The sequence below is a fragment of the Myripristis murdjan genome, chromosome 17 (genome assembly GCF_902150065.1).
Source record: "Myripristis murdjan chromosome 17, fMyrMur1.1, whole genome shotgun sequence".
In the NCBI taxonomy this organism is placed as follows: domain Eukaryota; kingdom Metazoa; phylum Chordata; class Actinopteri; order Holocentriformes; family Holocentridae; genus Myripristis; species Myripristis murdjan.
The window spans coordinates 16,866,698-16,892,340 of NC_043996.1; the positions used below are offsets into that span (position 1 = coordinate 16,866,698).

General features: G+C 44.2%; 1 protein-coding gene across 1 annotated transcript; it reads right to left on the minus strand.

Moving 5' to 3' along the window:
* LOC115375526 (potassium/sodium hyperpolarization-activated cyclic nucleotide-gated channel 2) lies at positions 1 to 25,041 on the minus strand. The gene is made up of 8 exons (XM_030074954.1): positions 23,852 to 25,041; positions 21,432 to 21,855; positions 18,963 to 19,124; positions 12,374 to 12,592; positions 4,327 to 4,473; positions 3,405 to 3,645; positions 2,852 to 3,016; positions 1 to 2,420 (listed from the first exon to the last, which is right to left on the minus strand). Exons 1-8 carry the CDS (start codon positions 25,039 to 25,041, stop codon positions 1,471 to 1,473), a joined length of 3,498 nt encoding a protein of 1,165 aa, XP_029930814.1. The 3' UTR covers positions 1 to 1,470.
* Between the last annotated feature and the right edge of the window lie 602 nt (positions 25,042 to 25,643).

The following is a 25,643-nucleotide window of genomic DNA, read 5'->3' on the forward strand; positions in this document are numbered from 1 at the left end:
ATTGCCAAATCCCACCCCAACCCTCCCTAATCGGGCTAGCTTACAATTTATATTTTCAAATGGGCTTTAAAGTGACATTTTGAGGAGGTGACTCGCTGCACCCATGTGACTCTAAACCAGTTTGAAGCAAGCGGCTTGTCTCATCTGATTACGAAAATGATACATCTTGTCACTCCCTCTAACATTTTTGGTTAAGGTAACAACATGGTCACTGGATTACAATAACTCAAGTGAAGCCACAGTAGCTGCTGGATTCTTCAAGGTTTCACATTTTTTTTAAAAAATGAAAAGAAAAAAGAAATTCACTTTCCTGTACAGCATATGTATAGATATTTATATTCATATATATTTATATATAGGCGGGGTAGAGTATTGCAGAATTATATTGCATGTGTTAATCAATAAACCTGGACAAAAACAAGCGAGTATACAGTATGGGTTGTTCACAAATGGTTCCTTTTGATAAAGCTCAGACTATTAAACCACCTTTTTCCTACAGGGTTACAATCAGTATGCTGACATAACAACAGACCACCTCCCAGATGTTTAGTGAAACGGGCCAGTGCCACTGCCAGCACATTAAACCAATCATGCTTGACAAAGCAGTGTAGAGAGTGTGCGAGTCCATTCTTTTTGAAAATATAACATAACCAAAACAAACTCACGCACACAAACTTACACCCACATATATACATACACACAAACCAAATATATGGCTTCTAACGTTGAATCAAGGCAGTTAAATAAATGGCATTTTCTTCTATGTTTTCCTTTTTTAGTTGATACAGACACAACCACACTTTGTGTTCAAGCTCAACTTTGGTTTGGATAGATACAATGAAGATAATATCCTTCCGTACTTTTTTCATTAACTATTTACACATTGATGTAAGATCGACCAGCGGTCTAAAACACTATTTCACTGCTATTTTAAACAATATGAAGAGCAATGTGTTCTTTTGCTACGACAGCTTATACGGAAAAATTACACCCAAAACACTTTTTGAACGCTTAAAATGTCATTGTCATTTGACCTCAAGTCCCTGATTTTCATTTTTAAGTCCAGCTCCTGCTAGATTGCATTGCATGGATTCTACACAGTATGCAACAGTTACATTAATTATACTTTTCTCCATATCTTTACAGTAACAACAGCGATATAGGTGTTTGGAAGCAGAGTGTAAGGGGTGATACTAAGACTAAAGGTGCTGGCACAGTAGACTAGACCAGTTCAACCTTAGTTATACTAGTTTAGTTGTATAGACTCCTCCTAGCCATAGTGTCATAAGACTTTGATTTGCTCTTTTCCTTCTGTTGACACCGGCACGCAGTGCATCCAGATAGAATGACTGGCGGCGTGGGTGTTAGCTGATTGGTCAATAAGCGGGCTGGCAGATCAGCCGGACTGACCTAAAACAAACATTTTAGATTCTCCTACAAAAAAGGCCTCTCTCCTGAACTCTACCAGGGTCACAAGTTGGAAGACAGCCGGGATCTGGCAGAGTCTAGCTCTGGAAGGCTGACAATTGAATCTTTCTTGGGCACTCCAGAGTCTGGAGGTCCTGATCCAGCAGCCGCCGCCGCTGCCCCCATTCCAGCAGGCCCGCCAGGAGGAGGAGTGGAGGCAAAGGCCACCCTCTGTTGAGCTCCCGCTGATCTCCCCACCCCTGAGGGCCCTGGCAGACTGGGGTGAGGGGGCTGAGGGGGGCCAATGGAGGTGTTGGAGGTGCGGGTGGAGGGTGGAGGGCTGGGCGCTGCCGAGGCAGCTTGTGGTGTTCCCTCCTGGGGGAGTGAAGGTTGGGAGGCAGACAGGGCACGGGCATTCTGGCCCAAACTGCCTGTATGGAGGGAGTGGGTGCTCTTATGTGAGGCAGGCCTCTGTTGGGTCTGTGTGGGGCTGGGAGCATGGTGCTGTACTAGGGACAGCTGGGACCCAGAGGGCCCTGCACCGCCCATATACTGGAAAGTCCGTCCCGAGGCTGCAAGCGGGCTTTGGACAGGTGGACTGGAGATTGCAGAGCCAAAGGCCCCTCCAGGTGCCTGAGGGGGTTGAGACTGAAGAGGAGACATAGAAACTGGGCTGGACAGGTTCTGCATCACCTGGAACCTTCGCACCATACGAGGAGACTGCAGAGTCCCGGGACCTACCAAGGGGCTTGCCATCTGGGGGCAGAAGCTCATGGCCACAGCCTGCTGAAGGGTGGCTATAGCTGAGCCCGTCTGCGGCTGGCCTGGAGGGGCAAAGATGCCGCCAATAGAGGGCGTCATAGACATGGCCCGTGGCCGCTGCAGGTCCACCAGCTTCACCATCTCCCGGTCATACTTGACAATCTCCTGGATCATCTCATTCTCACGGTTGTTGAAGACGCCAGAGTTGAGGTCATGCTGAACCTTATGCATGAGGATGGAGTTCTTTTTACCTGAAAAAATGAAAGAAGAACATTAAATAGAGGTACAAGCAGAAATGAAAAGGCAAGGCAGTGGGGACAAAAAGGAGAAGAGGAGATATATAGTAAGTGATGTCCTTCAAATCAGGTACATCCTCTAGCCAGGAACAAGGTGTGAGGAAAACGGATGTGTCACTCTGTCCCTCATCTATTGTTACAGTGTCTTGTGTCACTCTGAGGGAACAGCACAGCTCATTTTACTGCCTACTTCAACATTAATATTCTGGAGACTTTAACTGAGCATAATTGGGCACAATTTTAGCGCACAATGGGATTTTTTTATAATATGACCATTCTTGGAGAAAAAAAAGAATGCAATGATATGATGCATTATCATATTATTGTATTCTTCCTAAATAAACTCGATTGTGAATATTTCAAGTGTTTTTGTAAAAGAGCAGTACCTATGCGGTCTAGACGGTCGATGGCCACAGTCTCAAAGGCTCTCCTCATCATGGGATATTCCTCCAGCACCTCATTGAAGTTGTCCACAGACAGGGAGTATAGCCTGCAGTAAGTCTCTGCTCGTACGCTGGCTGTACGCCGACCCCGCGTCAACAAACAGATTTCTGAAATCAAAAATAAACAAAAAATAACAGCTTTTTTTTTTTTTTTTTTTTTTTTTTTTTTTCAAAAACTCATCAGAAATGTAAATTCCAAAACAGAACTTTCCATAACAAAACACAAAAACAAGATTGGCATTGCTGTTTTTTTTTTTTTTTTTTTTGGTAGAAAATACAAAAATACATTGATCCTACAGAGAAAGTTGCAAAAGGAGCATTTGAGATTCAAGCTAGGGATTAGAATTGTCATTTTCACAGATAAGGATCTTAAATTTATTTCCAGTGCTCCTGAATTTGCTAATTCAGGAACAAATGTGTTCCTCTGTTTAAAAAAAAAAAAGTGCCTCAAAACTAACACAACACCAGAAAACGACGTGGAAGCCACAAAGCCTACCTCCAAAATACGAGCCATCAGAGAGTTTCATTGCTAGAGTGCCTTTAGTGATGACGCTGCAGACTCCATGCTGAATGAAGTACATTTTCTTCCCAATGGTGCCCTCCCTAATTATGTAATCGTGTGGCTGGAATACCTCAAAGCGCAGCTTGGTCAACATGGCTGTCACAAAGTTTGGCTCAGCGTTGGCAAACAGTGGCATGGATGCCACCAGCTTGCGACAATTGAAGTTGACAATTTCCTAACAATGGAAACATTAAGAAAGTATTCTGGATATATGGTGTATACTGTGTAAGGAAAGAGAAATTTGCAGTAAAAATACAAATATGCAAAAAAGCACACTATTATTGTGTCAAAATGCATGTATTACAATAGATCTCACTAAAAGAGTAAAAGCATGCTCAAAGATATAAATAAATAAATAAATTAATAAATAAATAACCTTGTATGTCCAATTTTGGTTATTTCATGTTTGAACTTGATTTGAGTATTTAAATGCTCCTCTATGGATTCAGAAAGTAAATAAACTGAAAAATGTACAGTTGTCAACCAAGAGTTCCTTAGTTTTTGAAAAGTTCACATTTTGGAGATACAAGGTTTTGGTTGGACAGCAGCAGAATATACCCTCAAAAAATCTATCAAAATAAACTACAAAAGAAAGGCTAAAACATGCAGAATGTACTTGCATTTAAAAAATTTAATTTGTATGCCCTCAAAAGCAAGAGCTCACTGTTAATGCACAAAACAAATGGGAACTCATGACCCATTACATAATATCAATTAATCTCACTGAACATGTGAAACTCAAATCTATCCTGGTGTTGCAAAATTACATAATGAAACACTATTTTATATATATTATGCATATTTGTGTGCATGAGTTGTGTGTCTGTGTGAGAGTGTGTGTGTGTGTGTGTCTCACCTCTCTGAGAGGCTCGTTGAGCTCTTCTAGGATGCTCTCCTCATCAAACATCTTGCCCTGGTATCTGTGCTCATAATAGTCATGGATTTTCTGTCGGAAGTCGGCAGGCAGCTTATGGAAGGACATGTACTGCTCCACTTGTTTGTACTAAAAGGGAGAGGAAGAGGAGGAGGAGGAAGAGGAGGAGGAGGGTGGGTTGGAGAGAGATAATGTTCCATTACTGTAGGGCATGTAATAATTGAAAAACACTGAATCTGTTACTAACCAACAGTCAGCATGTTCACCATCACATTATCAAACTATGAAAGATGATCCCAAAGGCATGACCCCTCTCTCACTCTCTCTCTCTCTCTCTCTCTCTCTCTCTCTCTCTCTCTCACACACACACACACACACACCTATTCCTTTAAAATATGTGCCATTTTACTATATAGGTGCTCACACCAGTTTTGTAACACATCATGTGTTACCAGCACCTATAGGCTACATATCTGTTTTTGTAGTTATATGTTGCAATACACATATCGCAGTGAGCATACATCTGTGGATATTTTTTATGTAGATACTCAGGGTTGCAAGCAAGGAGTGCGTTCTCAATATTCAAACAAGCAAAACAGCCTTTTTACATATATATCTTGATAAGGACACTATTTTGTTGATTGATTTTTGATGTACACTGATATCTAAAATGTTATCTGAAAACAAACAGATACACAATCAATAACAAGTAACCAGATATCATTCTTGGGCTGATGCAACAGTATTTTGGTAATGCTACTTCCAATGCGTCGACACTCTCCAAACAACACCACCACCCAACAGTGTAAGCACACGCCCTTCAGCTGTCAGCTGAAATAAACACACTCACCTTTGATCAATGAGACCAAGAAGTTAATCAATGCCAGATCAATGGAATGTGAAGGGTCTTACACAGCAGCAACACAAACAACAGACTTTGTTGTTCAGATATGCTAATCAACAGCCCGTCTGAAGTGACCAGTGAAAAACCAAAATCTGGCACACTGTCACACAAAATGTACTTCACTAAGTGCTGTTCAGCACTCTTGTTAGACAGCTCTGCCTCGCACGGCCAGACGACACACAGGGAGGGATGAGGTGGCAGTAAAAGCAACAGACAGTACAACTGTTGAAAGATCAGAGAGATTTCTCCTTGCTCTCTGCCGTCAGATTGTGTCTCGTTCAACCCATGTCAAAACTTCATAAGACTGAAGCCCAGCCCAGCTCCCATAACGCTGTTCAAAACTCGACTCAGAGAACCATTGCAGCGTGAAGCTTTTTTCACGCCTCCCGTGGAGGGTCAGATAGTTGGTGTTAACGGACTGCATAACTGCACACGATTTAACTGCTCATTTAACTATTTAACTGTGCAATAACTTCTACCTATAGGACTTTACAACAGTTCAACAGTGCAAAACAGTGTATTTATGGTGTATATTGGTATACCCTTTACATATGCTCATTTTCTTCTTTCTGTATTTATTGTTGTAATATTTTTGTAGGATTAATGCACATATGAGTCCAATAAATATATAAATATAACTAAATATACAAAAATTTATAATGTTCATACTTTTTAAGGTTTAGAATCTGAATTTGTAAAAGCAAACTGTAATTTCTGAAAGAGAGGTGTCAAAGCCAAAATTGCCATTCCTGTCACCTTTCAATGAGTATTGGGTTTTTCTTTCTTTTTTTCTTTCTTTCTTTCTTTCTTTCTTTCTTTCTTTCTTTCTTTCTTTCTTTCTTTCTTTATGTGTGGCTTGTAGATAGTGCAACCTGCAAGTGGGCAATAAACTCAAATGAGGGGAATTTTTTGGCCAGTTTAGTTGGCTTTAGTTACAATTTTGTATTAAATTGTCAATTTAATCTTTTTTTTCTGTGTAGGGTAGCTTTGCTGTAGTTCAACTGTTTCCCGCTGATAGCCTGAAAAACTGGCTTCCCCAACACTGCCGATAAAGCCGGTACACTTTAAAAACAAACTTTTAAAAAGCACAACCCCCCTCCTCTGTCAGCTGGTATTTCCTAACATCCATTGATAATGACCGCGGCTTTGGCATGGGGGTCTGTGCCCAGTGAGACCCAGGTTACCTCCAGTACTGTCTGTGAGTCCCTGAGCAAGGCACCGAGGCACCAACCTGCTTACTCACTGTCAGACACTCTGGATAAGGGCATCGATTAAGTCTGTGGTTCCCAAACTGGAGTCTGGGGACCACCAGGGGCTCTTGAGAAGGTCACAGGGGGTCTCCAGCAAACAGGATGAGCAAATGAATTAATTTTTACAGCTTTCCCTGGAATGCTGTAAAAGGACTCCTAAGTCAAAATCTCCCAAAATTGGAGTGGTTTATTTTGCTTGTATTTAGGGGGTCCTTGACATGAAAAGCTATGGGAGCTCCTGAGCTAAATGACTAAATGGTAAACGGCTCACATTTGGAGACAGACAGACCGGCCCTCTATCTTTCCCAGAAGCAGACACACATGGCAAACACTCATACAACTGCAGCCTGCATAACCACACATGCACACACACATACACACACACATACACACACACACACACACACACACACACAACAATGAAATCATCGCTCTCCCCAGTGGCATCCAACAAACACATAACTTGCACACTGCAACAACAAAAAAAAAAAAACCTCTCCATCTTAACAAATCATACATGGTGTTATAAATCTAACTAATCTAAATCTAATAAACCCGTTTCCAGAATTTTCTTGAATCACATATCATTTTCTGGATAATAGTGGGTTGATGTGCCTTATTCTGTCTTGTTTCAACACATTTATCCTTGTTCCCACAACAATTCCTAAAACAAGTGCAACTTTTTCTTGTTTTAAAAGAAACAAAATTTAAACCCTGGGTACGAGTCTAAATGACTTGTTGATATGGATATTTTCTGCAGTGTAAGGAGACAGATTCATGATGGCAGTATTTTATGTTCTTATGTTCAGCAAGCAAGCCACAGTAGTAACCTTACCTTCATTCCATCACAGGGCTAACATGAATGAGTATCGACACTAAGCCCAGAGAGAGCAGTAGATATTTCTGACTTAAACTCGTATCCACATGACCAGCCTCACCCAGTCCTTGACAAAGACATGAATAAAACTCTCTGCGGGCCAGCTATATAACATGAGCATGAACATAAAAAACATGACAAACCTGAATTATTGAACGGACATGTAAAGCAAGGTCCCCTGGGTGGAAGAGGCTGCACTGCCCTGATGGAGTTACGCAACACCGTGTCTCACCTGCATGAGCGGCTGCTCTCTGCAGGTGCAAACGCAGCCTGGAGAATCGACTCTGTGTTATGCACAACTCTTTGCCAGATATTTCAAAGGTATCAGTGCAGACGGGCTTAGAGCCGGGGAGCCTCTCTTTGAAAAAGAAGTGCTGATTCTGAAGAAACTATGTGTGTGAGGCAGTCTGTGCCGAGGGGAAGCCTTACACATCCTGCAGAGATGTGGTGCCTGAATGGTCGGCTGACTGAGGTTAGACGTCATTATGGCAAGTTGTTTCCTGAATGAGACGGCAAAAGACACATCTGATTGGCTGAGATGGTGGCATTTACTGACCTGCTTTTATCACAGTGTGCCACATTCACTGGGCCTACCTGACAACTCTCCAGTGTCAATGAGGAGACAGAGCAAGCGTTCAGCCAATGCGTCACAGGGCCCGGGGGGGCTAACAAACACCCAAATGAGAGTGAAAATGACATCTATTTTCTGTGTCACTTTGATGACAGTGTACGCACCAGCAAAATGCTCTGCTGACATTTTGTCATCCAAAGTGCAGTTGTGTGGACTCATTGTGGAGTGTGATTCTTCATTCGAGGCTAAATTTAGCAAAAGGTCTTTCAGTCTGTCACCTTGATTGCATTTTTTTCCTCTTTTAAAACTACAAACTATACTGCCCCAAAATAACCCCTTTCCTTTCCTTTCCTTTCCTTTCCTTTCCTTTCCTTTCCTTTCCTTTCCTTTCCTGTCCTTTCCTTTCCTTTCCCTTCCCTTCCCTTCCCTTCCCTTCCTTCCCTTCCCTTCCCTTCCCTTCCCTTCCCTTCCCTTCCCTTCCCTTCCCTGTCCTTTCTTACGTCTCTCCACAAAAAATTCTAATTTGGGTCCCTCCCACACGACCATGTGGATGTATAATTCATTCACTTCATTCCCGGGTAAATCGCCTCATTACATTATAAAGCACATTCGCCAAAGAGAAGAAAATCAGATAGCACAAAGGCAGAGCTTGTCTTGTCTGTCTCAAACTCAGAGATGTGAACAAAGGGAGGAGCGACACAGTGTGGAGCCTCACACAATACAAAGACTTGTCAAATTAAACAGGGCCTTTAAAGATACAGTAAAAAATCCAACATTTCACTCAAAGAGAGTGAGGGCTATAGGACATTAGCTCATATGAGTTTGTGCAGTGAATCTGTTTTGGCATAACTTGAGAGAGTGTTTTTTTTTACCCCAAATCTTGATGGAGGAATCTCTTGGACATTATCACTGCTAAGTCAGCCTCAGTCTGGATAATGGGAGCGATCAGTGACAAGGCGTCTGGCTGAGAGAAGACAGATCACTGGGGGTGGCGGAGGCAGCAAGAAGAGTGAGAGGAGAAGGAGAAGGTAGAAAACAAGCAGCTAGGGCCGATGTTTGATTTCTGCCTCCTATAGTGAATGTACTATCAGAAAAAAATACAAACAGAAGGGTGTAGTATGGTTGACTGGGAATTAACCTCTTCAGCTGTGCCGATCCTGCTGGTTGTTTCGGCATTATAAATACAACATGCTTTGTTCCAACCTAATGAACTTTATTTTAAATTCTAGTGGAGATCCCAAGGCTTCCAAAGATACCAAATATGCCTTACTGAATTACAGGAAAGTGTGTGCAAAGTGATGTATAAGACATCTAGATTTAAGGGGAAATCGTGGGGTTAACACACCTGTTGAAGCCATTTTAGAGTTAGTCATCAATGAATTAGTCGGTGTTTTTGAATTATAACTCTAGTCTTATGGTGTGCTCATACATGGAGCAACAAAAGCCAGGCGTCTCCAATGAGAGCTGGCAACAAGAGGCAGCTGTTGCTGAGGCAGCAGCGAGCAACGCGATGCCAGCGACTAGAGCGACAGCTGCTGCATTTGTCGCTCCATGTATAAAAGCACTATTATACTGCTCTTTTACAATGTGTGCAGGTCTTACTGTTCTTGTACCATGCATCAGTACGCGTGGTTACAATGCAAACTACACATAGGTCTGTGCAGCAAGGCCACCGAGGCAGATTTCTGTACATTTGTTCTGTGTATTAATGGAAGTGATCCTGGTTCTGATGCTGATGTTGCTGTTGAGCTGAAATGGAAACCTCCACACAGTGGTGCACTTCTATCTTGACCCACGCTGGGGCTGCAGCAGAATGCCAACAGACTTGTTTTGCTAACACTCTCCAAATGATAAAAATGTCTCTCTCTTACACACACACACACACACACACACACACACACACACACACACAGACAGTCCTATCTGGAGGCGTGGCGAATTCACTCAGCAGCATCAGCATCAGGCTCGCTGGCATGGCTGGCACTTTCTGCTCTGGATGTTTTTAATAAACATGTCTTCAGCTCAAATACTAATCCACACAGAGCAGCAGAAAAAAAATCATAGCGGGGCAGAAATAAAAATATCTTACAAATGATCAGAAAAGGGCCCTGGGGAAATTGACTTGCCCATCCTCAGCAAAATATGGTAAATTGTAGAACAGGGTGAAGCTGTATTAGAAAAGGCCTTGTGATCACTACAATTAGTTGCTCCTCTCAGCACACATACTGAGACAGTAGTTTTGTTAGCATTCAGTCTGCTTCCATATTCCCATGTGGTGTGAAGTCAGCAGGTCTGTATCTAGTGAAAAAACAAAATATCTGTAGCCTCAGTGAAAACCAGTCTCTTTCATCAATAACAGGGCGGGGGGGCTGAGGAATGGACCTGGCTTGGACAAGTTGTTCATCCAAGAGCCCCCCACTGCGGGAGAAACCATTTTTCAAGGAGACACAATTGGTTTCTCCCAAGGATTTTAACACCAGTTGTCCAGAGTGCACTCTAAAAAAAAAAAAAAAAAAAGAGTACCACTGAACAATCAACTTGTTAAAACTCCAACAAAGGTGAAATACAAGTCAAATGTCAATCTATAAACCGTTTGCTGGACACAGTGTACACCCACACATGCAACTGTTTACCCAGCGAGGGGGTTGGATGAAAAACCCGAGGCAGGGTCAACAAAGAGCCAACACAAACAAATGTAAATGCTGTGAAATATCCAGAATTCACTGTCCAAATATCTCCCAGTGCACCACGACTTGTGTAGACAGCAAGCCCCCTCTGTCTCCCCCAGGTTTCCCCTCCCCCTCGCTTCACCCTCTGTAGCAGCCAGTTAGCACTGCACCTCTCAAGGACACAACCACCAGAAAGAGGGATAGACAGAGGGGAAGAGGGAGCGATAAAGGCAAGAGGGAGATAGGAGATAAAACAGAGAGACAAATCAGGGGGAGATATTTAAGAGATGAGAGAAGGGAGAATGAGAAGATGCAAGGGGGGGAGTTAGAGAGGCATACGGGATGAGACCGAGTGAGTGAAGGCCAGTGGAAAGACAGAGAATGGGGGGACGAGAGGCTATTGGAAGAGAGAGAGAGAGAGGAAGAGAGAGAGAGAAGGAAGGAGAGGGAGGGAGGAAGGCAGCCATGGTTGCTTACGTCACCTTTAGGACGACATTGACAGGACACACAGGTCTGCTGCCTCATCAATTCTACCGCTGCCCAAGGGGACATCATATCTCTCTCTCTCACACACACACACCCTACATCTCTCTTTTATTGTCTCTCTCTCTCTCTCTCTCTCTCTCTCTCTCTCTCTCTCTCTCTCTCATTCTCTCAATCTCTCTCTCTCACTCCCTCTTGTTCCGTCTCTCCCACATCTGCCCCCCGCATGCACTCATCCCCCGGCGACGTGGCTCTACCTGGCCGAACACACCCGCAGCCTCTGATTGGCTGCTGAGAGGCAGCAACACTCCCCCTGCTCCCCAGCCAGCGAGACTCTGCTTGGAAACAGAGTGGCTGTGCTGCTACCACCACAGGCCACTGCCGCAGCTCTGCTCCACAACGCTCTGCTCCCCAAACCTGCTTCAGCAGATATTTACAGAAAAATACTATCCAATAACAACCATACATTACCATACAAGGTCATATCGCAAAGAATATTGTTTTTTGCATGACCTGATGCTGCATTGTTCTGTTGCACAGCAATAGATCCAATCCTATATATCACATGTTCGTTCTGAGACATTTTTTGAATTCATATTGGTGAGATTCAACTTCTCTGGTTAAATGTAAACCTAAGTGTATGTATGGTTTTGTGTAATGACATAGCACAGCCTCCTAAAGCAGGGGTTTTCAATCTTGTTCATGTTCCAAATCCCCCCAAACGACAGTTTTTTTAGTCACAGATGCTTGTTAGAAGTAATTTTGCCCTAGGGACCCTGATATTTTGATTTGTGTAAAGTACTAAATTGCGTAGATGTCATACTTGGACATTGATATATAGATTTAAAGTGCTGAGATTAAATCTTAAAATAGTCATTGATAGTTGTTTGTATCATAGCAGTTTCTTGTGAATTAAATTATAGTGAAATAGAGCTATTCCTCGTTTTTGTGAGGACTCCATGGAAACCCCTCAAGGAGCCCTGGGGGTCCCTGTACTGTCACTTTGAAAGCGACCATCCTAAACGACTGTTTAGTCAGCAGCAAATATGTCAGTGAAACCAGTTCAAACTTGAGAGACTAGATGGATGTGCAGCAGACGAGGAACAGAAGGTGGTAGATAAAATGATAAATAATATTCATAGACTGGACAACTGTTTTGTTGTGTTGTCAGAGAAAGTCTAGCCTCTTGACCACCGGAGGAGTTAGAGAAAAGAACAAATGGCGAAAGTGTTATGAAAGTGGGATGGAGGTGTTTGTTTTAGTGAGGCTTCTCACCTTTTCCTGATACTGCCGTCTGGAGGAGTCCAGGGACTGGATGAGAGCCGTGGCATGGCCAATGAAAACAGCATAGCAAGTAGCTCCAACAATCATACTCAGCATGGTCAGCCAGATATCTGATAGGCTCTCCGGGGCCTGCCGGCCATAACCAATGCACAGCATGTGGCTCATTGCCTTGAATACCGCAAAGGAGTACAGCTCCGACCAAGTGTCATTCTGTGAAGAGAAAGGCAGAAAGCATATAAGAAGTTAAATAAACAGTTAAAGTCATGAGACGCTGGATAAAAGGCATGTTTTGAGGGGGAGTCAGCAGGAGACAGCAGTGGATCTGGGGACCGCAGGGTCAGGGAATTGCACTTGTATAAATGAGAACTCAGGGGACAGAGCTGCATTAGAAAGTAAGAGAGAGGAAGAGGAAAAGACACCAGGGGAATCCTGTGAGGCCTAATCAGTAAGGTAGAGACGGTTTGGAAATGATTTCCTCAGAGAGAAATGATAATGAGAGGCCATTAAATATGCCCTTTCAGAGGCACTGCTGTATGAATAGGAATCTGCTGCATGCAGTGACAGCAAGACTCCAATCATCAGGCGGCTTCTATTATGTCGCATGAAGTGGCACTACTCAGATTTTAACTCTTAAAACTTCAGTAGCCCTTACATTCTTAAATTATTTTGCAAACATCTGTCACATTTTACTTTAGAGCCAGTCTAATCAGCACTCAGTACACTCCTAAATCGAAATAGTGACCCAATGTTCCTGCACTCTGGCTACACGCCAAATGCCTCCACTCTCTCCTTCACAAATGACGGGGGGGAAGCGATCAGAACAAGTGCAGTTGAGCCGATGTTTCCTTTGTTTCCTTCTTTCTTTCATGATTAGTAATTTGAGACAGTGTGACCCTGCCTGAGTGATAACAAAACCAGTTAATTCATGCTAGAGCCAAAACCAGCGAACAAAGCATGTTTTTTATTTGAGCTAGTCTACAAAAAGAACAGAGTCTAGTACACAATAAGAGCACAGAGCCTGTCCAGGGGAGCTGTGATGTTAGAAATCCTCTCAGGGCCTGTTTGGAGAGCATATAAAACCAACATTTTCCATCATGTCTTCGGCCCCTCACCTCCACCTCTTTCCCCTCAATTACCATCGGGCCACACAGAGGTTAGGGTCTGCACACAGATAGTAAGGAAAATCCACACTATCCTGTCCCAGAAGGAAATGCAACAGCAATCTAGCTGTGCTTTTGTAATGATGAGACAGGCTACTCCGGGCATGCCCTGCTCTAAATACCAGAATTAGCCGCCCTACAATGTACACATGACATTAACATTACACATACAATGCCATGATGGCTCATTCTCATCTGAGATGCAACATTAAAGGACTGTAATGATAGGAGGACTTCTCCGTCATGAGTAGGGGAAAATGAAGACTCCCAAAATAAATATAGCTCCACCAAGTGGGCTCTGGCTAAATGGTGTATGTGAAAACAGAAAGAGAAACAGTGGAGTGAAACAGATTGAATAATAGATGAACGATGAGCACTTTGATTCTGAAATAGCACAGGCGAGAGAGAGAGAGAGAGAGAGAGAGACAGAGAGAGAGAGGCTGTGTTTGTGAGAAAGAGACCTAGAGTGTGAGATGAAGAGCGAGTGTGTGTTTGTGTGTGTGTGTGTTAGAGAGAGAGAGAGAGAGAGAGAGAGACTCCATGTCCTCATAAGTCTCAGCAACCCTCCTGAGAGATTTTGGTTTGGGAACTATCCATTTCTTTGTTGGTAATCACCCTCTCCATTAGCTGCAGATAGTGGATTTGAAGTTGGCTGATGACACGGGGCGACTTTCAACTTTTGGGGCCTTAAAGTTATCACCCAGTGTCCTAAAATGCCTTTCAGTATACGCCACTGTGACCTTGTTGTACCGCAACCACACACACCTTCTCTCTTTAAGTTAGCAGTGCAGCCAGCACCAGTAACAGGGAGACGGAGGGTGACTTGGTCATGAATCTTTCATGCAAGCAGCCACAGTGACCAGTAGCGGATTTGAAATTTCACCGGCCGGTTTAACACACAGCATCCGAACAGAGCAATTTCCTACAGGTATGTGTATCTGTCAAATGTAGCCACCAAAACTGACACAATTACTAGCCACAGTCAAGGGTTACTGGCATTTGGCAGTGGCTCATGGTGCTTTCTGTGTGGAGTTTCTGTGTGTCTGTGTGGGTTTCTGCTGGTAGATTCGGTTTCCTCCCACAGTCCAAAGACATGTAAGACAGGTGAACTGGAAATACTAAATTGCCCCTAGGTGTGAATGTGTCTGTCTGTGTGTCTGCCCTGCAATGAACTGGCGACCTCTCCAGGGTGTTTCTCCGCCTTCAGCCCAATGAGCGCCGGGATAGGCTCCAGTGCCCTGTCACCCTAATTAGGATGAGCAACTTGGAAAATCAATGAATGAACGAAAGAAAGAAAGAATGTTGCTGCATTCAACAAAAATAAAGAAAGTGCACCCAAACACCTAAATAAATGATGAATTTAAGCCTCACTACTTGGGCTGTAGCAAATTTGCTCCAAAAACAACCCTGAAAAGTGTGATTGTGCAGTCATTTGCTCACAATCCATGATTTATTTATTTATTTTTCACCACAGTCCTTACATGTGAAGCTTTTTTAGTATTATGCAAAATTAAATGTTTATGAAGCAGAACATTCAACTTTGCTTTTTTTCTCGATTTTCTGTTTTTTCTTGGTATATGTTTAAATAAAAAAAGCATGAATTCAGTCAGTTAAATTTTTAACAAGGCTAACACTGATACCCACTGAGCCGTGACAAAGGTGAGCTGTTACACCCCTACTGAAACGAGGCCTCTACAGTCTCATTAATTTACACCTCTGTACACCGAGAGGGTCAAGGACTCTGATAGATGCAGGGATGGAGGGAAGGACAGAGGAAGGGACAAGTAGATAATGGAAAATCTGTGTGATGGCCGATAAGCTGGACAAACATCAACAGATAATAATCACTCACGTAACAAATCTTCTGGCTTGGCCGTGTCATACACCCACCGGTTCAGTTTACAATAGCTTATCTGAATTTACAGTACAGACAGTTTTATCTGGCTGCCTCTCTGTCTCTGTTTCTGTCTCCCCCATCTTTTTCTGTGTCTACATCTCTAACTTTCTCTGCCTCAGTGCTCCTGGTCTCTTTATAATTTGTGGGGTGGGCAGTGAAATATGTGTTTAATCTGGCAGTGGCAGGCAAGGTATCCTATCCTCTTGCCCGGGCCCATTCATCCATTCCAGGCCTTAAAAGCATTGTGGCATATTCTATCCATCAATATAAATGCCATCTGATGGCTGTCTGGACCAGGTTGAATGGCTTTTGGGTAGTTTGTAGAGCTAATCACTGGATTTTGGACTCCAATTTATCATAGATATGTACTGGAAATTCATTTTAATTACAATCTTTTATCATCCCACATTCCCTCAGTATTTGTACACAGAGGCATTCACATCACTTGTATTCATCATGGTAAAAAAGAAAAAACAAACATGGTGGGATCATTTTGAACAAGTACATAAAATCCTTTGGGATTGAGATGATCACGCCCTTTTCTCTCCTCTCTTAGGACACACAGTGTGCCTAATTCCAAGTCCATTAAAAGCTTTTACTTTTCATGTTTATACTCTGTTATGGGCCAAGTGAGAAGCTCAAATTGAATTTTCTCCATGCAGCAGCAGACCTCTAATACCATTTGGCCAAACTAGGTGCAGTAAGTAAATATAGTGATTTAAGGCTATACATAGTGATTACCAGATTATGTTTTCCAACTAAACATGCCTTCATTGTACAAACCCCCACCTTGCTTATGGCAATTGGGGAGAATATGCAAGAGGCGTCTGATGTGTGTGCAGAAGGGGGTTGGGCAGACAAACAGTTGTAATTACAGAGTTGAAACCATACACCCCGCGTCTGTCTGTTAGCGGTGCTGTCACCATCGCCCATTCACTTTTGTATTCCACTCATGCACAGCCACTCTACCACCAAACGATACTGTACCATGCAAATTAACTGTGCGGCTGATGGGTCAGCACACATCCATCTAATTCTCAAATTTACACAAAGTAAAATTAGTGGATGGAAGTTGTGGTGTGCTGCTAAAACAACACATATCCCCCCGGGGTATTTCAAGTTCTATTGTATCCAATTACTGGTTAGTGGTTGTCATCCAGAGTTACAGAGTGTTCCTGACGCCCTGCATGGTTCTTGCCAGTGGGCTCTACACCACCAGCACATACAGAGCCCTCTGTAGGGTGCTAGGCTTGATGGATGGCCTGGCTGTAACACAGTGGCTAATGTTACGAGTTGTCAGCCACTCAATAGGGGGGGTGGTCTCAGGTGGCTGTAGGCGGCCTGCACCATGCCAAAGTAGCCCTTTAGTTTCAGAGTGACGGCTCTGGAGACTGACTGTCCTTGATTATATATAAGGGTAGAGAAATAGAGGAGTCTGCCACACGCCACCTCACTGCCTGTCAGCGCTCAGCTTCACCACCCTGGGCTTCATGCTCCATCCAAGGTTGAAGCCAATCTCCTCTGTGTGTCTAGAAGTGTATAAAAGCGGGCCTGTCAAGAGTTTGTAAAGTTGTGTTTGGGCTGATTACAGTACTTGGCAGGGAAGGTCATGTTGGTCTGAGGAATTTGACATATACATTCAGGAAGTGGTAGAAATGACATATTGAGAGGCTGAGCAGTTCAGAGGCTCACACCAGAGCAGGTGTGTCTACTAACCCCGAGGCTTGCAACCACGTGCCGCCCAGGGCTTTGATGTTACATTTGAAGCTCCAGTATCCCCTGCCTCTCGCTGTGTCATTCAACTCTTCGCCCACCTACGAAACGCACATACACTGCTCAGTGTAACAAATAAAACCTGCTATTAAACTTATTCCATGTTTTTTTAATGCAAAATATAAAGGTAAATATACACGCAAACTGCAACAACAGAAAATCCACAGCACTGTTGTAGTATAACACCATCTGACACACTGAACAGAGGAGGATTTCCTGAAGAAGAGGATTTGCTTCCTCTTCGACAACAAGGAAGAAAATATATTTCTTCTCAGAGCAATTTTAACTTGTTTGATCTGGAATTAGTTCAGTATGTCCATTTAAAAAAAAAGAATGCCTTGTTGTTTTCTGGCATCCAGAAAATATTTGCAAATAGGAAATGTACAAGTTGTCGTGGCAGACCCTGACGATGCCGGAGAGCAGAACTCAATCCGTTTAAAACCTCATTTGGACCAGTGCCTTGTGGCTGGGCCAGCGTAGTCCACCCTAACCCAGTAAAAGGCTGGGCTGACAGATAGACCTATAAACAACCATCTTTTATCTCCCTGAGAGAGACGTGGCAACAAAGAGCCCAGCTGCCCAGCCACATTCCCCCCATCTGTCTGTTTTCCCCTTTTATCTTTCCTGTCATGGCCCCACCATGGTGAAAAAGAGGCAGTGAGGGGGCTAAAGGTGTGCTTAAATCTCTTTTTTCTCTCTGTTTCTTTTTGACTGAATTCCCAATTATATCCTAGGGCTGTTTTCTGTGTCTGGCACACCAGCTGAGTGCTATTACACAAGATAGAAATGAGTCATTTGTGTGATTTACTGAATTAAAACACTTACTTTTTATCCCAAATCCATGATAGGAGAATTATTTACTTAGGTGAATAATGGCCATCATTCTGCAATATCTTGTTTTAAATGGATGTACTGATCTGATCTAAATATAACTATCACTGCTAAGCTTAAGGGCCTTGCATTAAGCATGTCCATTTAGGACACCTGACCTGTTAAAAGGAAATTTTACTTTTTAACAGAATTTTGTTTTAATTTTAACCATTAACAATCACAAACAATCCCCCAAAGCTAGAAACAATACAGCTTACACTCTCCTGATGCCTTACCAGGGGACAATAACTGCACTGCACACACACAAAAAAAACTCCATTTCAACAAGTCATTTAGTCTCTTATTCAAGGTTACTTTTCTCAACAAGGGAAAAAATAAATCTGCCAATGGAACGATGGGAAAAAGTATCAATATGTTGAAACAAGGCAGAAGAAGACAGATCAGCCAACTAGAAAATGACACTTGATTCAAAAAATATTCTGGAAAGAAGGTGATTAGCATTTGGGAAAAGTGGGATTTCATTTTTTTCACAGACAAGAGATTTCACAGACAAACACAAGATTTTAACACTGACTATGAGACTAAATGTTTTGTGGGACTAGCTTTGTGACAACAAAGGTGAATTTCCTACTGAAAATGTCTGGATGTAAATGTTTAGGCAAACACACGGAGTCAAGACTTTTCTCTGCTGATGACAACATCATCACTTGCAAGAGCACTCTATTCTCATTTTTACTCTCTCAACTTAGGAGAGAGTTTAACACGGTCACAAAATTCTAACTGAGGGGCTCTTTCAACAATATTTTGTGAACGTAGTGAGCTCTTTCTCAGTTCACTCACACTCCAGGGATTATAGGTGACAAATTTGACTTGGGGGAGAATTTTTGCTTAGATCTGACTCTGACTCCTTGACACATACCACCATCTTGTTGAGGGACACCCAGCAGTCCGAGGGAAAGTCCTGCAGCATGGGAACCAGGAACTGCAGGCAGCCGTCCCAGTGACACAGCAACAGCATCATACCAATCAGGTTAAAGATTCGCATCACCGCACTGGCCAGGTCATAGGTCATATGGAAGATCTGGAACAAGAGAGAGAAACACCACAGGGAGGAGTGTTAAATCAGTGCTGAGAGACACAAAGAGAGAGAACATGGAGGGAATAAAATGTATAAGACAGAGGACCTCATTCTGTAGATTTATCCCTCTACAATTTGTCATCTGCAATATGACTTCAGTGAGCATGGCCTTTACATTTGAAGACAGTGACTGTTTAGGAATTCATTTCACAGTTTTAGAGACATGATTCAGAGTTGGCTATCCACTCAGCTCCACAGTCTGGATTTCCTTCCCTTGGATTATACCAAGCTTGATTAATGAGCAGGGGAGGCAGGTTCCCATCACCCCCCAATCAAACACAGCAGGAACAAGCAAGATATTTGTTACCGAGAGATACAAGACATCAATCAGAGCTCTAACACACACACACACACACACGCATATCCAGTCACACGCATCACACAGCACAACACTCACGCAAGCCTGCAGGCGCACTCAGATCCTAACAAGACAGACACGCACACACACACACACGGAGTGATGGACAGGAGACCGTCATGATCCCTCAACTGATAGTCCATGTCGTCTCACACATCAATCATCCTCCGTCACTCACAGGACAGTCACTTAAGCCAGCCATCTATCACTGGCCTTCAAACCACACCTTTCACAGTTTTGTTGTTGCTTAAATATCAATATGATCTGTCTAATATCTCAGTCTAGCTATAGAAATCATAACATTTCTTTACATGTGAATGAATCTCTTCAAGATGAAAAATGGGTCATTTCTTACTCATTGCAACTGAAGGGGAGGTGATACTCTTGTTATATGTGATGTATCTTGGGAAGGAATTGAGCTGGACATGAATCACATGTTCTGATCTTTTTTTCTCTCTCTCTCTCTAAATGGTACTTTAACCTTTATGGGATTTATGTCAGTTTATATCAGTTTGCACCTGACAAAATACTCTAGATTTGTCAAAACTGTTCACTGAGGATGGATAGGAGAACATCTAAAGGTGAAGCTCTGTGATCACTCCAGTCCAGACAGCTGATGGAGGGTTTCAGCACAATGGACAGCACCAAGTTACTGGAACTTAAAGCATTACATTACAGCTATAGGCCCATGCTGCTAATGTAAGCAGAAGGCTGATAACTTAAAAGAATGCAGGAGGGAAGGACAGGCATCAGCGGTTTTTGATCTGGGCATAAGGAGGTCCATCTGCCTATGTCAGTGTCTCTTTAACTCCAGACCACATCTCAGCCCTCATCCTCCATGCATGCCAAGTATCACTTCCCATCATGCACCACTGCTTGCGCGTGCATGCGCTTGTGTATGTGTGTGTGTGTGTGTGTGTGTGTGTGTGTGTGTGCGCGCGTGCGTATATATCACATCATGTCTCCAGAAATCCAATTATCAAAAGGTCAAGTGAGCAGCCAGGCCCCACTGCGCAGCTCACCACTGCAAAATGCCAACACCAGCCTGCCAATACTGGCATAAGTGAAAAGTCGAGTGATCTCATCACACCGTCTCCTGTCTCCCCGGCTGCTCTCCTTGATGTGCGAAAGGAACCCAAGGAGAGGCTGGAGCAGGGCCCCAACACAGTCCATCCCTCACAGAGAGAAAACACAGAGTAAATCAAGCTGGGTGGGCAAACAGACCTGTGTCCCTGGCGGACAGAGATGAGTCCAGAAGGAGCAGTGATTTTACCTAGCAACAGCTTCCGTCCTCATGTTTAAAGACTGCCAGTCACAGCCCCCGAGGGAACGCCTTCTCGCCTAACCTCGCCATTGCTTTTAACTGAACAATTAGCCAGATATATAATCACACTCAACAGCCCCCTGGTGCTGCATATTATCACCACCCTCTACCCACCTGCTCCTCTTCTAGTGCCTTAATTGATTAACTGTGTTTGCCCTGGTAATAGGCTGCTTATCAGACCGTCCGATGCCGCCTGTGGGACTGCCAGGTCAGACAAGGAGATGAAGGGAGGGGGCTGACAATAACCGTAATTAGGATGCAAGGTTTGTTAAAGCTTAAACATCCTGCCAACAGCTCTCACCAGGAAGCAGGTGAGAACATTAACATCCAGCCCCCAGGCCCAGGAGAACAGGCCACTTGGAGCAGAGCTGCTCACAGACTGAGAGGCAGATTGTTGGTCTGGTCATCAGCCAACATCAGCATATTGGAGAGAAATGAATGACCTTGCATCAGCAGCCAGGGTGTTCCTTAGATACCTGTGTGACTAAGAGTCCAACATGTGTGCAATTAGAGCCAATATGATATTTACAAAGGTGTTGTTATGTGCCAACAAAATGTGTGCCCTTACCTCTTCCCATTGGTGAATGTAACGTATTAATCTGGAGAGCCTCAACAGCCTCAGAAGGCTTAGGATCTTGGTAAAGCGGACTATCCTCAGGGCCCGGGCCGTCTTATACACTTCTGAGTCGATCCCTTTCTCCACAATGAGGAAGATATAATCCACGGGGATGGAGGAGACAAAGTCCACAATGAACCAGGTCTTTAGGTATTTTTTCTTGATGGTTTTAGGGTCCAAAATGATGTCAGAGTTGTCCTCGATGATGATTCCAGTGCGAAAGTTGAGGACCAAGTCCATGAGGAAGAAGGTGTCGGAGACCACATTGAAGATGATCCAGGGCGTGGTGGTCTCATCCTTGAAGAAGGTGATGCCCACAGGGATGATGATCAGGTTGCCCACCATAAACAGCAGCATTGTGAAATCCCAGTAGAACCTAAGAGGCAGGCAAGTGAGGGTGGGTGCACGTGTACATGCCAGCATGGTTTTGTGTATGAGTGTGTATTTGTGTGTGTTTGTGTGGTGTGTGGAGTACATAAGGGGAAAAGGGGGGAGGGGAAGAAGACAAAAATAGAGTCAGATAAGACGAGGGAGTTGCTGTGGAAAAATGATAGGCACAAGAGACTTCCTAACTCAAGACAGAGAAGTGTAAACAAACTGCAGCACTGACACTGTGCCTGCCTGAATAAACAGAGCATAACATCTGAACGCACTGGTTCAAGATTCAATTCACAGATATAAAGATAACATGAGATAGGAGCTGTGTATTTAATAACAGTCAATTGTTTTAAACAATTTCTCTGTGGGTTTTAGACATACAATGAAGAACCCTTATAGCTGGCATTGCAAATATGCGTGTTCATGTGTGTCAAACAAGAAAAATGATAAATGATAAATAATTATGACTGGTAAGAAGGTTAATTTTTCAAAGGTTTGTCCAATGCGTTTTATCCCAATTTGCTTTCAAGGTTGCGTATTCAAGATTTTGATTCTTTTCTAAAGCCTCTATAGAGAAATATTTGTATTCCATATGAGTTTCATTCTACTTTCTAATCTTAACACTGAAGTTAGCGCTGAAACCGGACAACCTTGTGGTTGACGTCGGCCAGACGCAGATGACCAGGCTGTGCCAGCAGTGACGACAGAGACTGAACGGGACAGGCAGACAAAAGTAGTGAGGGGTTTGAGGCCGTCAGAGGAATCTCTGCAGGACAGGTGCAGCGCTGAGTCATTACACTGCGACTTATGCAACAAGCTCTTACTCCTCCACTCCACGGCAACAAAAAACCATCTCTACTGATGTCTGAGGCAACTTTAACCATATATCAATTAGCATCAGATTCACTGGGGATGAGCAGCTATATTGCTTTGTAGGACTTCTGTTAAAGTCTCCTCAAGTGGCCTGTCGTCAGATTACATTTCTGCTGGTGAAAATGACTCAAATCCAGCCATCTGTGGCTCACTGACTCGGCGGTATGTGGTACAAATGGAATAAACATGAATCGGGATGCAGGAGATTTGGAGGCATGCGTGCCGACTGTACTCTTGAGTTAAACCGGAGCTGTCCATTCACTGCGGTGCTGAAACCAGCGTCTAGCCGAGAGTAACCTACTAATTTTCTGACCCACAATACATTTCAGCGGGCGCGTAGACAGCCCGAACAAAAGGCATATAGGCTAATTCACGAGACTCAACCCCGAGTCACGTGAGCGTCTCTTGAATTATCCTTAAATTTGTGTGTGTGCGTCGGGGAAATGGCTACACAAGATCTAGTTTAGTTATCAGTGTTATAAATCAATGTTTGAGCGCATCCGTTATTAAAATGCAGAATCCGGGGAGTCGTACAGGCGGATATGTCTCCAGTGAGCATGCTTGAGGTTTTGTGCACACTTGGCTCAAGGTGACATTCCATTACTGAGTGCATCACACTCACATACATCCTGTCAGCACGGTGCTAGTCGCAGAGCATAGCCTGCTACAACCAACAATGCACCCGATCTCCAAATACCCGCATTTCAGAAAGCCCGAATTAGCGCTAGAGCATTATTCTTTAGTTAACTGTGAGCATAGGCCTACTGCAACGAAAAGTCGAGCGGGATTAGTAGGCCAGGTTTGTTGAGCATCCCAGACATGCTACAGACTGGAATAGGATTTGTTTACAACCTTGAAAGGACACTATTTCCTACAGTCAAATAGTCTGACAACAGGTTGTTTTTCAGATTATGGAAACACTTCCCAAAGCGTACATTTAAATCCCTGCTCATTTAAAAATAAGGCATGGGATCAATAAATCAGCAGCAAGTAGCCCATAATAACGAGCATGCATGTGTCTTCAATCACAGTGGGCACCCTTTGTTAAGTTGCAGATGATAGTGAGGGCCTGCGCCCCTCATGACTTTCAACGTGCAACCAATGGCAGTCCAAGCTCTTACCTGAAATCGCTGTAAGGGTGGATAATCCAATTTCCAGCTGATTTAACCCTCTCCTGCTCCCTTTCCACTGCCTTTTGACTACCATACATGCGTAAGGAGAATTTGTTAACTCCAGGCTGCAGCATACTACTAAACTGCCGCTGCATGAAGCTGGCTTGGCTGCCCTGAGGTTCTGCATCCTCGGCCACAATCTGGGGTCCATCCTCCGGCTTCTGGAAAGTGACAGAGTTCCTGGGTTGCTGGGTTTGAGTCTGAGTTGGGCCATGAACTGAGGAGGAGGCTTTCCGGCTTGGTGCGTTGGAAAAGGACACCTTGGAGTCCTTTTTCTCGGGGGCACCAGTGGACACAGGGGTAACGCCGGGGTTTGCGCTCTCTCCCCCCTGTCCCCCTGTCAGGGACCCGCCTGGTGTGATCGAGCCATCCATGCTGGCGGTGGTCGAGTTACAGGCTCCTCGCTTGGCGCTCCCACCGTCTTCGGCCCTTCCCGACCCTCCTGTTTGCTTCTCCTGCTTGGAGATGATTGAGCGCAGGCTCCCGGTGCCCGAGTCCCTCCTGCATTCTCCGTTTTTGTTACATTTCATGCTGGAAATGGGAGCGACGCTGTTGCAACCATCACCCGCTGTCGCGTTTAAAACCTCTACCGTTACCGCCGATACAGAAGCCTCCGCCCCAGATGCTCTACTGGTCTCGCCGCGCTGGGCAGCATCGCCCGGACAGGGTGTCTGGGTCTCGGTAACCCTGGAGGCAGCAGTGGGCCGTGGGGCGGCAGAAGCGTCCTCTATGTGCGAAAGGCAGGGCTCCTTGTTGGAGTTCCTCCTGGAAGCCGTGGACGCGGCTCCCCCTCCTGGCGTAAAGTTCTTCATCCTGATACTGCCGCCGCCTCCTCCACCTCCGCCTCCACTGCCGCTTCCCCCGGCTCGTCTCAACCGCGGGTGCTGAAACTTGGACTCCTCTTCCGCGTCCTCCGTCTCGTCCATCACGATGTTGCTGGCCACACCGGCCTGCTTGCTGCTCGGTGCGCCGGCAGACACGGAGTCCAGACAGTTCGTGGTGCTGTTACTTCTTGTGCATTTGGACGCGACAGACTTGGGTGGATTGATGTGGCTACATCCACTGCCGCCCGCTGCTTTCTTTTTCATGGTGGCAGCAGACACCGGTGAAACCTCATTCCTGTCCATGACATTGAGCATATCAAATTTTGCCTCCAATTATCTCTGGAGAAAACCAATCAGAGATGGAGGGGAGAGAGAGAGAGAGAGAGAGAGAGAGAGAGAGAGAGAGAGAGAGAGAGAGAGAGAGAGAGAGAGAGAGAAGGAGGGAGGGGTGGACGTGACTTCTTTGCAAACTACTGCGCTTACACTCTCACTGGAGTCGGGGTGTCACCGACGTTTATATATAAAACTAATAAGCTCCACTGTACGACCGCTATCATTAAACTATTAACTCGTGATGCACCTAATTCATTTAAAACGATTTTACAGCTGAGGCCCCTCACCTGCCTCAGCCTGCTCTGTTCAAATCACCACACGGGGAACAGATGCATATCATGTTATCAGTCACGATATATGATATCATAACACAATAGAAAGGTTAATTGCCACGTGTTAATCAAAGCACAAATGATGTCATGTCTTTCAGAGGGTGTTTTCAATGACAACCCCTCTGAAATGATGTTAGTGTATAGCGTACTCTAGTGGCCTTGCAGATGGAGTACACAAAGCGTGCTACTCAAGCGTGAGCCTGAGAGACCTGGTCATTATTAATAAGTTGACCAGTGTTATTGGCGAACTAT

Excerpts from the sequence above, each read along its gene's own strand:
- LOC115375526 (XM_030074954.1), bottom strand. The coding sequence starts at position 25,041 with ATGCTCAATGTCATGGACAGGAATGAGGTTTCACCGGTGTCTGCTGCC. Across the intron at positions 19,125-21,431 it reads ACATTCACCAATGGGAAGAG|ATCTTCCATATGACCTATGA; the intron begins GTAAGGGCACAC and ends CTCTTGTTCCAG. Across the intron at positions 4,474-12,373 it reads GACGGCAGTATCAGGAAAAG|TACAAACAAGTGGAGCAGTA; the intron begins GTGAGAAGCCTC and ends TCTCCCTTTTAG.